Source organism: Bufo bufo, chromosome 4 (genome assembly GCF_905171765.1).
Source record: "Bufo bufo chromosome 4, aBufBuf1.1, whole genome shotgun sequence".
Classification (NCBI taxonomy): domain Eukaryota; kingdom Metazoa; phylum Chordata; class Amphibia; order Anura; family Bufonidae; genus Bufo; species Bufo bufo.
In genome coordinates, this window is record NC_053392.1 from 382,338,188 (window position 1) to 382,351,160 (window position 12,973).

Sequence of the window (12,973 nt, forward strand, 5' to 3'; positions counted from 1 at the left end):
TGAGCCCTTAGGCAAAGATCTTCAGTTTGCCTAGTCCTAATCCAGCTCTATTCACAAAAATCATGTAGTCAGTATACATGGTATATCACTTTTGGCTTATTGTTGTGTACAGTATATCACTTCTAGTCCTCATTAACAATGGTAAGGTTTCCCTTCTCCATAAGTAATTTAAAGGGAAAGTTTCCTCTGCAATCAGTTTTTCATATTGCTCCAATGCATCTTAGGCCTCTTTCACAGTACCGTTTTTTTTTTCCGTTTTGCTGTCCGTTTTTTGCGTTCCGTATACGGTCCGTATACGGAACCATTCATTTCAATGGTTCCGCAAAAAAAATGGAATGTGTTCCGTATGCATTCCGTTTCCGTATTTCCGTTTTTCCGTTCCGTGGAAAGATAGAACATGTCCTATTATTGCCCGCAAATCACGGTCCGTGGCTCCATTCAAGTCAATGTTTCCGTTCCGTTTTTTTCTGAACCATCTATTGGAAATGTTATGGCCAGCCCAATTTTTTCTATGTAATTACTGTATACTGTATATGCCATACGGAAAAACGGAACGGAAAAACGGAACCGAAACACAACGGAAACAAAAAAACTGAAAAACGGATCCGTGAAAAACGGAACGCAAAACACTGAAATGGACATACTGTAGTGTGAAAGAGGCCTTAAAGGGGTATTCCCATCTCAGCCATTTATATATGTGATCTGCAGCGGCCAGGCATTTGAAAACACCCCAGTACGCTGTTGTACTGTTTCCGTTACTGCTGTATAAGTAAATGGGAGCTATGGAAACATGACTGTTTTCTAGGATCCATTCATTTTTGTGGATCAGACCCATTCACAACCACATGCTGTCCACATCTGTATGTCTGTTCCAGAGCTTAGCAAAAAAGACAAAACATGTCCTATTCTTGGTTGTCCTATTCTTCATTTTGTGGGCAAGAATTGGCACATCTAATATAGCGCAGAATGTGCGAGACTGCCAAATGTGGAATGCAAGCGGCCGGTATCCTTGTTTTGCGGATTTACATTTTGCAGACCGCAAAAAAGATACATTTGTGTCAATAGATCCTTAAGGCCCCTTTCACACGGGCGAGTATTCCGCACGGATACGATGTGTGAGTTGAATGCATTGCACCCGCACTGAATACCGACTCATTCATTTCTATGGGGCTATTAACATGAGCGGTGATTTTCACGCATCACTTGTGCATTGCGTGAAAATCGCAGCATGCTCTATTTTGTAAGTTTTTCACGTAACGCAGGCCCCATAGAAATGAATGGGGTTGCGTGAAAATCGCAAGCATCCGCAAGCAAGTGCGGATGCGGTGCGACTTTCACGCACGGTTGCTAGGAGACTATCGGGATGGAGACCCGATCATTATTATTTTCCCTTATAACATGGTTATAAGGGAAAATAATAGCATTCTGAATACAGAATGCATACTAAAATAGTGCTGGAGGGGTTAAAAATAAATAAATAATAATTTAACTCACCTTAATCCACTTGATCGCGCTTCCCGGCATCTCCTCCTGTCTTCATCTTAGCTGTGTGGAGCAACAGGACCTGTGGTGACATCACTCCGGTCATCACATGATCCATCACATGATCTTTTACCATGGTGATGCATCATGTGATTGATCATGTGATGACCGGAGTGACGTCACCACAGGTCCTGTTGCTCCACAGAGCTAAAATGAAGACAGAAGAAGATGCCGGCAGCACGATCAAGTGGATTAAGGTGAGTTAAATTATTTTTTATTTTTTTAACCCCTCCAGCGCTATTTTACTATGCATTCTGTATTCAGAATGCTATTATTTTCCCTTATAACCATGTTATAAGGGAAAATAATACAATCTACAGAACACCTATCCCAAGTCCGAACTTCTGTGAAGAAGTTCGGGTTTGGGTACCAAACATGCGCGATTTTTCTCACGTGCGTGCAAAACGCAATACAATGTTTTGCACTCGCGCGGAAAAATCGCGCGTGTTCCCGCAACGCACCCGCACATTTACCCGCAACACCCGTCTGAAAGAGGCCTAAGGTGTAACAGTACTTTCAACGCTTTTCATAGAGCACTGTCTCTCCTCACTACTGAAGACAGACTGGAGACGGACTCCAACTTCAGCAGTGAGCAAGGACAGCACTTCTAGCGCCTTGTTTTTTAGCAATTGACACGGGTCTCAGCACTCAGACCCCCACCAATCAAAATATTTGGCATATCGGTATGATAGATGAAAGCTTTTTGAAAGTACCTTTGCACTTTAATGCAATCTCTGGCCACTGCATTCCAATCTCAGCCATTAATGACTTTAATGAGGATATAACTTTAGATAATAAAATGAATGAGCTTTTGCAAAAATGGTGATTAAATATATCCCATTTTGTGTCTACAGCACCTATGCAGATCTATGTCTCTCCATGGTTACAGAGTAGACTATAAACAAAGGAGCAATAAGGAAAAAAAATGGTGCACATAGCCATGTGCCTCACTGCTGTACTGTGCTCCAGTAACCTACTTCTGCACATGCATCTGCATTAGACATGAGGGCAACAATAGGACAAATAACCAGCTGTAGCCTGACAACAAATGTAGTCTTCTTCTGCCAGCGAGATCAATTTTTGTTCATAATGGAACCATGACATTAACCGAATCACCCAATGAATCATCATGCAGACCACTGACTTAGGCTATTTCTGATATTTTTCCTGGCAAGAATAGAACACACATTATTGTATGCTTTATAGAGCAATTGGAGTTAAGCATTAATTTTGAGAGATTTGATTTACATTTTAGGTGCCGTGTGATTGGCTAGTCATAGACATTTTTTTCATATATAACATATCAGTTACTAATCTAATGCAAAAAACTGCTTCTGCCAGTGTCTCGTTTAGTACTGAAAACTGCATTACTTGATCCACCTTGAGGTGCTACAGTAAACACTTGTCTAATCATTACTTGGAAAATATGGCTTTGAAAGTTCAATTTTCCCTCAGGGTTTTCATGACTAAAGGTATCAGTTAGAGCAAAGGTACTAATGTGAAATCCAGGTGCGGCCAAAGGAAACATTGGTTTTATTGTGTCTTCTGACACCAGTGCATTTTAGCTCTGTTATAGCCTACCTACTTTATACAGCATCCTCAGTGATTTAATGAGGTTTTCTGAGCTTATAAATATATAAAACAGTGCATATGTGTCTGAATGCTCACCAAGTGATGCCACAATAGTTTAAACTGTATTTTTTTCTCATTTTTATTATTATGTTGCCTAGCTCTTTGCTTCACCTTTGGTTTAATGCTGCCAGGGCATCCACAGATCCCCCATAAGTGTCATCCACAGATCCCCTCCCCGACCCAGCGCCGCCTCCTAGGTAATTTATTCACTTCACTTGCCTCTAATCTCGCACAGGCGCACTGGCAGAGGCATCGTCGAACGAGGTGCGCTGGAAGACAGCGCATGCGCACTTTGCTAGACGATGCCTCTGCCAGTGCGCCTGTGCGAGATTACACAGAGGCAAGTGAAGTGAATAAATTAGCTAGGAGGCGGCGCAGGGCGGGGAGGGGATCTGTGGATGACAGAGGAAGTGAAGTGAATAAATTAGCTAGGAGGCGGCGCCGCGGGCCCCCGCCGGCCCTGCATTCAGGGGACTGGACAAAACATCTGGGCCTCCAGCCCCGAATGTTTTGACCTAACAATGCCCCTGCACAGCACAATCTGGTACCCAGCAAATACAGTGACACATACCCACTGACTCCAGATACAGGGGAGGGGCTGGGGACCAGTGAAGACAAGAGGCATGTAATGTGTGATATTTAGGAGCATGGTCATGTGCATATGAGACTGGGATACAGAGACTCAGCTACAGACACTACATTACTACTGATACCTTATACTACACAGGGATCTCAAGTCTCCCGGACGTTCAGGGAGTCTCCCGCTATTAGATAGCGGCTCCCTGACGCCCCCATGTGAGACAATATATCCCGGAAAGGTTTACTGATAGCAGAGCAGAGAGATAAGAGAAGTGACAGGACACAGAGTTTAGATTACAGGTTGAATTAACCCTTTAGGGTCAAATTGGCTTCTCAAGGAGATATATATGTTAAAGGCATCCCTTCTTCTGTCTCATTCAGTAGCTATATAACTATTGAGAGTATTTTTTTTAAATACATTTACACATTTAACCCTCCATTTTTATTATATTATTTACCTCAGTGTTAAATTCACCCCCCCCTGGATGCTTGATTTTTTCCCTACAGTGGGGTAGATAATTACACACAGGGTTTTAAAGAATAAACTTCCTGACTCAGACCAAGAGCCGACTCAGCGAGTCAGCAAGTGAATCCAAGCATCAGCGCATGCGCATTGCGCAACCTAAGCTTCGGTTCACTTGTTTCTTGTCAGCTCAGCGAATGAACCGATTCATGTGAAAGATCCGAACTTCCCATCTCTAGTTTACTCGCAGTAAACCTTTCCGGCAACCTGTAGCAGTGTCCCGTTTTCGGCGCGTGCGCACAGTGCAAGAAGAAGCCGATGCCAGCAGTCCGCAACGGCGCATCAGGCTGAACCTGTGCGCACGCGCGGGATCTCAAAGCGGGAGGAGGGAGGGAGAAGGAGAACTGAGGAGTAGAAGGCGGCGCTGGGCACGAACGGCGATGCGTGCAGCCGGGCACCATGCATCCGCAGACCTCCCCTGCTTGGGCACCTTAATTCAATGATTGACAGGTTAGTAAAACCGTTTTTCCGCAGAATAAAGCCACAAATAGCTTTTATAAGGCCACCTTAGAAATCAGAATGCCACCCTGGACATGAGCAGATGTTTAGCTCACAGGGCTTATAGGGGGTGACAGAATCCCTTTAATCATATACATAAATATGATAATTTGGGGCAGGGTAATGAGCCCCGTCCTCCACACCATAGAGCAAAGTGTGCAGATACTGCATATGTTTGGAAAATGTAATAAAAAGTTTGTGAAAGAAAAAAAAATGAAAACCTCCCTGAAATGAGAAGTACACCTCCCTGAAATGAGTTTTTGCAGGTTGGGATGTCTGTACTACACATATCAAAAACCCATTTAACTTGTGTGGTCATTAGATATCTAGTGAAATAAAAAAAAACACAACTGCTGTACATAGCAATACATGGTCAATGTGTAGATTAGAGTTGTAGAATAAAGTCCAGCAATGTACAAAATCTTCTAGAATCTAAACCAGGCATGCTTAACCTGCAGCCCTCCAGCTGTTGTAAAACTACAACTCCCACAATGCCCTGCTGTAGGCTGATAGCTGCAGGCTGTTCGGGCATGCTGGGAGTTGTAGTTTTGCAACAGCTGGAGGGCCGCAGGTTGAGCATGCCTGATCTAAACCATGGCTAAAGTACTATTATTTGTGAGCATAGTTTGCAGTATATACTGTATGTGGGCACCAGGAATGGACTTAGACCAGAAAGCAGCCCTAGCACTACACCAGCCTATACACAATATCACACCCCCGCATTGCAGTAAAATAGTAGTGTGCAATGTGTGCTGCAGCAAATTATGCTTTACTTTGCCACATCCCTTTCCACTCCCTTTAATATGTAAACCATCTAATGAACACAAGAGGGAAAAACAAATGGAACAGAGAAACACATACTGTAAATAAATTGTCAGGGATAGATGTACAGTACACTTGATTTTTCAGCCAATTTGTCAATGATTTCTCCTTGCTTCTGTGCCCTCTTCACCTTAGCACTACAGTTGAAAGGACCTACAAGTGAGGACCAGTAAATCATATTTGTTGGACTGGATATGCATTATTTAGAAATAATAATATACTGCAGTATTAAAAACATATTAAACATGCATCGAGCAAACTACTGTGTGACCTAGATGAGTGTCCTACCAGATATCTGAAGAGTAGAGCAGATTGTTAATTTGGGCCCTGTGGGCACTATAGTTTGGGGGAAGATATACATGTGGGTACTATGGCGTAAGGAATGGTTTTCAACATGCCTGATTTCAACATATTCAGTCTTTTGTTCTCATGAGAGATACACCCTGCATCCATTCCACATGGGGTCCAGGCATCTGTCTTGTTTTCTGGTTCCCGTTATGTCCTGACTGAACAGTCTCCTGAGTTTGTTTGGGTTCCTGTTTGTATGCCTGGGTTCCAGCTCGTCCCTTGTCTGTCTGGACCGCTGGTGCCTGTACCAACATCTGTCTCCGCAGGTAAGTGGCCAAGAGCACCGGGACCATCCTAGAGGTGCAACCAGTGAGCCCTCGGCTAAGTTCATCCCCACCATCAGGGGCTCTGTGAAGAATGGGGCTCACTGAATTTCCGCCCTCCGGGTTTGGCTCCAAGTCAAACCGGTGCACTTGGCCCAGTGGTATTACTTGCCACTAGTCCCTTACCTGCTGGTCCAGTTTCCTGCCATGTATGTATCTCTGTAAATAAAGCATTAGTTTTGGTCCCTGCTATGTCTTATTGCTTGTCTTGTGTTGCTTGCCTGAGATATGTTCTAGGGGTCGGTAGTTCTCTTGCTGGAACTTGACAGTTTGTCTCACTAGGTGACCACACAGAGAGGGCAGATGGAATAATCCCAGGTCAGGTGCATAGAACCTGCACCCAGCAAGGCTGGAGACAGACTGACCTCCAGGCCCACAGATAAGGCCTAGTTCACACTTCAGTTATGTGATCAGTTATTTCCATCAGTTATTATGAGACAAAACCAGGTGCGGTTCAAAAACACGGAAAAGGTGCAGATTGTTCCATTACACCCAATGCCTGTGTAGGTTTCACTACTAGTTTTGCCTCTCAATAACTGATGGAAATAACTGGCCAAATAAGGACCCTTTCACACGAGCGAGTTTTCAGCACGGGTGCAATGCGTGAAATGAACGCATAGCACCCGCACTGAATCCTGACCCATTCATTTCAATGGGTCTGTGTACATGAGCGTTTTTTTCACGTATCAGTTCTGCGTTGCATGAAAGACTTAGGCCCCTTGCAGACGAGCCTGTCCGGATAAGGTCCTGGAGCGTTGCGGCAAACCCGCGCGAGTAGGTACCCTATTGCAGTCAGTTTTGACTGCGATTGCGTTCCGTTTTTATCGCACGGGTGCAATGTGTTTTGCACACGTGTGTTAAAAAACTGAATGTGGTACTCAGACCCGAACTTCTCCACAGAAGTTCAGGTTTGAGTTCAAGGTTGTGTAGATTGTATTATTTCCCCTTATAACATGGTTATAAGGGAAAATAATAGCATTCTGAATACAGAATGCATAGTACAATAGGGCTGGATGAGTTAAAAAAAATATAATAATAATTTAACTCACCTTAATCCACTTGTTCGTGCAGCCGGCATCTCTTCTGTCTTTTTCTTTGAGGAATAGGACCTTTGATGACGTCACTGCGCTCATCACATGGTCCGTCACATGATCTTTTACCATGGTGATGGATCATGTGACGGACCATGTGATGAGCGCAGTGACGTCATCAAAGGTCCTATTCCTGTGCACAGCAAAGAAGAAGACAGAAGAGAAGCCGGGCTGCGCGATCAAGTGGATTAAGGTGAGTTATATTATTTTTTTATTTTTTTTAACCCCTCCACCCCTATTGTACTAAGCATTCTGTATTAAGAATGCTATTATTTTTCCTTATAACCATGTTATAAGGGAAAATAATAAAGATCGGGTCCCCATCCCGATCGTCTCCTAGCAACCGTGCGTGAAAATCGCACCGCTTCCGCACTTGCTTGCGGATGCTTGCGACTTTCACGCAGCCCCATTCACTTCTATGGGGCCGGCGTTGCGTGAAAAACGCTGAATATAGAACATGCTGCGATTTTTACGCAATGCACAAGTGATGCGTGAAAATCACCGCTCGTGTGCACAGCCCCATAGAAATGAATGGGTCCGGATTCAGTGCGGGTGCAATGCGTTCACGTCACGCATTGAACCCGCGCGGAAAACTCGCTCGTGTGAAAGGGGCCTTACCATGTTCTATATTCTGCGTTTTTCACGCAGCCCTGGTCCCATAGAAGTGAATGGGGCTTCAGGCAAAAACACATTGCACCAGGAAGCAAGTGCGGATGCAATGGGTTTTTCACTGATGATTGCTAGGAGATGTTGTTTGTAAACCAGTTTTTTATCACGCGCGTAAAAAAACGCATCAAAACACATTGCACTCGCGTGGAAAAAACTGAACAACTGAACTTGCTTGCAAAATGGAGCTTGTTTCACTGAACGCACCCTGAACGCATACTGAGCCAATCCGTTACGTTCGTGTGAAAGAGGCCTAACTGAAGTGTGAACTGGGCCTAACAGGAATATATAGCACCTAGTAACCACACCCAGACCAAGACATTAACCCCACAAGAACCAGACAACAGGGAGGGGAGAAAGAACATACAAGAAGAACAGTACACACACACAGGCTGCCGAAATTAACCATTGCCCATGGCAACCAGCCTACACGGCATCCACCGTAGCCAGTACGCCAGAACAACGAATGTGAGCAAACAGGACAACCCGTGTCACAGTGAACCACACAGTGACACCACCCATGGCAACCAGCCTACGTGGCATCCACTGTAGTCAGTACGCCAGAGAAACCAATGTGAGCAAACACGGCAACCCGTGTCACAGTGAACCACACAGTGACACCACCCATGGCAACCAGTCTACGTGGCATCCACTGTAGTCAGTACGCCAGAGAAACCAATGTGAGCAAACACGGCAACCCATGTCACAGTGAACCACACAGTGACACCACCCATGGCAACCAGCCTACGTGGCATCCACTGTAGTCAGTACGCCAGAGAAACCAATGTGAGCAAACACGGCAACCGGTGTCACAGTGAACCACACAGTGACACCACCCATGGCAACCAGCCTACGTGGCATCCACTGTAGTCAGTACGCCAGAGAAACCAATGTGAGCAAACACGGCAACCCATGTCACAGTGAACCACACAGTGACACCACCCATGGCAACCAGCCTACGTGGCATCCACTGTAGTCAGTACGCCAGAGAAACCAATGTGAGCAAACACGGCAACCCGTTGTAATGATCGACGACACGCACAGGGAGGAAAACAGGGAAAGCCCTGCCCAAGGGAGAGGGAAAGGTGGTGACCCCTAACTCACCTTGCGGCTGGCACCTGACTGCCCTGACGTCCCTAGACGGGTTCCTCACCCGTGCGGCGATCGCGTGCCTAAACCCTGGCTTTCCCTAATATGAGCCCTGGATAGTGAACAGGCCGGTGGGATCGCTAGTCCACACCACTATCACTAAGAGGGAAACACCAGGGAGAGGACAGACAAAACATACAAACACATACACCCAGGTGGGCGACCACAATAAACCAAAAAGGTCCAACAGGGATCTGGAGGGTAGCGTACTGGACCAACTACCAGCGAACGCAGCAACACAGCTCCAGAAGGTCAGAATAGATGTCCAGGCAGGAAGCTCTATCTCTGGCAACCAGAGAAGTGTGAGAGAGAAATATAAGGAGGTCTGGGAGTGCTGGACAAGGAACAGCTGAGGAGAAGGAGCTACGGATCCCTGAGTGAGCCAAAAGGGTTTGCTAAGCAAACCCAGAAAGCTACCAAAAGGAAAACAGCCCTATCTTAAATAGAGCGTGCAGCCAACCGCTGCGACTTCCTGACCCCGGGTATAACGGAGTCAGGCGTGGTCCTCGACACCCTCGTGACACCCGTGTCACAGTGAACCACACAGTGACACCACCCATGGCAACCAGCCTACGTGGCATCCACTGTAGTCAGTACGCCAGAGAAACCAATGTGAGCAAACACGGCAACCGGTGTCACAGTGAACCACACTGTGACACCACCCATGGCAACCAGCTTACGTGGCATCCTCTGTAGTCAGTACGCCAGAGAAACCAATGTGAGCAAACACGGCAACCCGTGTCACAGTGAACCACACAGTGACACCACCCATGGCAACCAGCCTACGTGGCATCCACTGTAGTCAGTACGCCAGAGAAACCAATGTGAGCAAACACAGCAACCCGTGTCACAGTGAACCACACAGTGACACCACCCATGGCAACCAGCCTACGTGGCATCCACTGTAGTCAGTACGCCAGAGAAACCAATGTGTGCAAACACGGCAACCCGTGTCACAGTGAACCACACTGTGACACTTACATTAATGATTCATTCCAAGAACTATGCAATGGACTATGGTACATTATTTAGTTTTATATTGCAATCCTTTGGCTTACAAAGGTCTGTGAAAGGTTGAACTTGATGGGCATGTGTCTTTATTTAACCCATGTAAGCATGTATGGAACTGTAAGCTATCAGACTATAAAGTGCTGTCAAAATGACATATGTAAGTTTCAAAATATTTTTATACAATATTTTTGTTAGATGTACATAATGTACTTCGGAGCTAGCAAAGTCCCCTCTTCCTAAAACCACAGTCCAGGTCTTGATAGAATTTCATAAAGATTGGCAATTCTATGTCAGACTTTCCCTCACAATTTATGGTGTCTACCATGCAAATCAGGGCTCATGTCCATGTGTTTATGATGTCCTGGTTATGTACCATGCTTTTACAGTAGTGGAGGCAGCGTTACCAAGTGACTCCACTGCTGTTCTGCTCTGACATTAATGGTATGTGGGCAGACAGATTGTGCCTTAAGATAAAAAATATAAGCAATTGCCTACAAGCAATAAATAAGTAACATTGAAATACAATGCAATTAATTTATGTTCAAAAGTAGTTGCATATGTAGATAATGAGGGACATGTCTGGCTAATTCTCATAGAATTTTTTAAACTGACAATCATTTATAAAAATCCAGCTTTCAACAGTCAATATTTGCATTTTTTTTTTTAACAATTTACACTACAGCCTCTTGTAGACAATCGGCTTAGACTTCTATAGTAAATGCCCATTTTCACTCACATATGCCCTATGTTTAGAAAGTCTTTGCAGACTTGTTTTTTGCTTAACACCCAGTCTAAAGCTGAACCTGTTTCAAGTCACACAATATTAAAGACAGTAGTCACCATAGGAGTTGCAGTAGGCATTCAGGTAGTTCTCACAGTTTACTCCTGATCTCAGTGATTACCTGAATTATTCTTCTGTGGTAGTAGTAAAAGGAGCAAAAGACGAAGCAGCATTCTGCTACTGTAATTGGCCGCATGTCATATGCATGGTTCTGGCGCAGAATTCAGGTGGCATTCAGGTAGGTTGAAGAACTTATACTTCGCCCCATGTGAGTAACTTGTTTCAGCCCTCAGATTCAGAAGACCATGCCACTTGTATGTGGAACATGTATATTCCCAGCCGTAATGTCCTCTCTTTTCACTGGAATTGTTCTGTTTCATTTACATCTGAGAACGTGAATAGCTAAAGCTTCCTGTGTCATATGCCTCACCCAACATTCTCCGTCCTCTTCACATTCTGTAACCTGGTTACACCTGTTTGTGTGAAGCCAGGAAAAGGAAGTATTACTTGGGGGAGGAGAAATAATTGTGAAATTGGACACATCTATGACGATTGCAACACTGCTTCTTAGGAGTAAAGGATTAGAGAATTTTCTATGTTTTTTACTTCAACTTTGAAAACAATCCTATTGCAGTGTAAAATGTGGTATATTTGGTCATTCATATATTAATCCAGCAGCCAACTCTAACAGCCCCAAAAAATTAACAATCTAGATGTTAATGACTCTCCACCGTCTAGCTCTTACTGACTCTAACGTTTGGGGCACTTCAGGGTTAAATTAGGGTAATAGTCCCAAATCAGTTGTTCTTAACCCTAGCTATATAGGGCTACAGTCAGGCCCATAAATATTGGAACATCGACACAATTCTAAGACAGTTGCAGTAGAGGCCTGGCAGAGCATCACCAGGGATGAAACCCAGCGTCTGGTGATGTCTATGCGTTCCAGACTTCAGGCTGTATTTGACTGCAAAGGATTTGCAACCAAGTATTAAAAAGTGAAAATGTAATTTATGATTATTCTGTCCCATTACTTTTGGTTCCTTAACAAGTGAGAGGCACATATGCAAACTGTTGTAATTCCTACACCGTTCACCTGATTTGGATGTAAATACCTTCAAATTATTCGTTTCATTTCAAATCCATTGTGGTGGTGTATAGCAGGGCTGGGACAAGGCCATTTGGTGCCCAGGGCGAAGATGGCAAACTGCGCCCCCCCCCCCCTGTTTTTAAGAAAGAATCAATGTTGTTTCAAAACAAGAATATACTTAAAGCAATAGAACAAAGGACTGTGGGACTTAGAAAAATTAGTTTGTTATTTGTATTACATTATTTTCTTACTTTTTACAGTCTGTGTGTGAGTAGCAGCTAGTGAAGGCAGGCTCCTCGTGGCTTGTTCTTCACGCGCCGACACAGCTCCCTGTAGGCTGCGCGAGTCCTCCCTCTCTCACCTCACACCTCGCCTCCGGCGTGAGCCGCGTGACGTCACACGGCGCACGCCGGTGGTATCAACCAAATGAATCCACCATGGCAGGGGGGGCGAGGAAACGCAGAGGAGGAAAGGGAGCCCGAGCCAGGAGCGCAGTCGGCACAAAATTCATAGGGGGAGAGAAGGAGCAGCGCTGACATGGCTGGTGTGGACGGTGTAGGCGGGTGCAGGAGCGCACTCAGCACAGCAAGCACAGCAAGTGGCGCTTGGCTAATGTGGTACAGTGAACATAGGCGTGCACAGCCTATTGCATTAGGGTGTGCACCCTAAAGCACTAACACACGCCACGCGTGTGTAAATAAATATATATATATATGTATGTAAAATAAATTAAATCCGCAGCACATCCAGGTAGTGAACAAGTGAAAGAAGCTTTAATCACCAAGCATGCGACGTTTCAATCCTCTCAATGGGATTTTTCTCAAGCAGTGTCACTGCTTGAGAAAAATCCCATTGAGAGGATTGAAACGTCGCATGCTTGGTGATTAAAGCTTCTTTCACTTGTTCACTACCTGGATGTGC

The 12,973-nt window shown here is 44.9% G+C and overlaps 1 protein-coding gene across 1 annotated transcript in view; it reads right to left on the reverse strand.

Moving 5' to 3' along the window:
• Positions 1-11,437, reverse strand: part of LOC120998526 (interleukin-20 receptor subunit alpha-like) — a 57,505-nt gene extending 46,068 nt beyond the window's left edge. The window contains exon 1 of the mRNA XM_040429203.1: positions 11,087-11,437. Within this exon, the coding sequence (XP_040285137.1) occupies positions 11,087-11,138 (52 nt within the window). The 5' untranslated portion in view covers positions 11,139-11,437. The remainder of the gene's footprint in view (positions 1-11,086) is intronic.
• Positions 11,438-12,973: the final 1,536 nt, after the last annotated feature.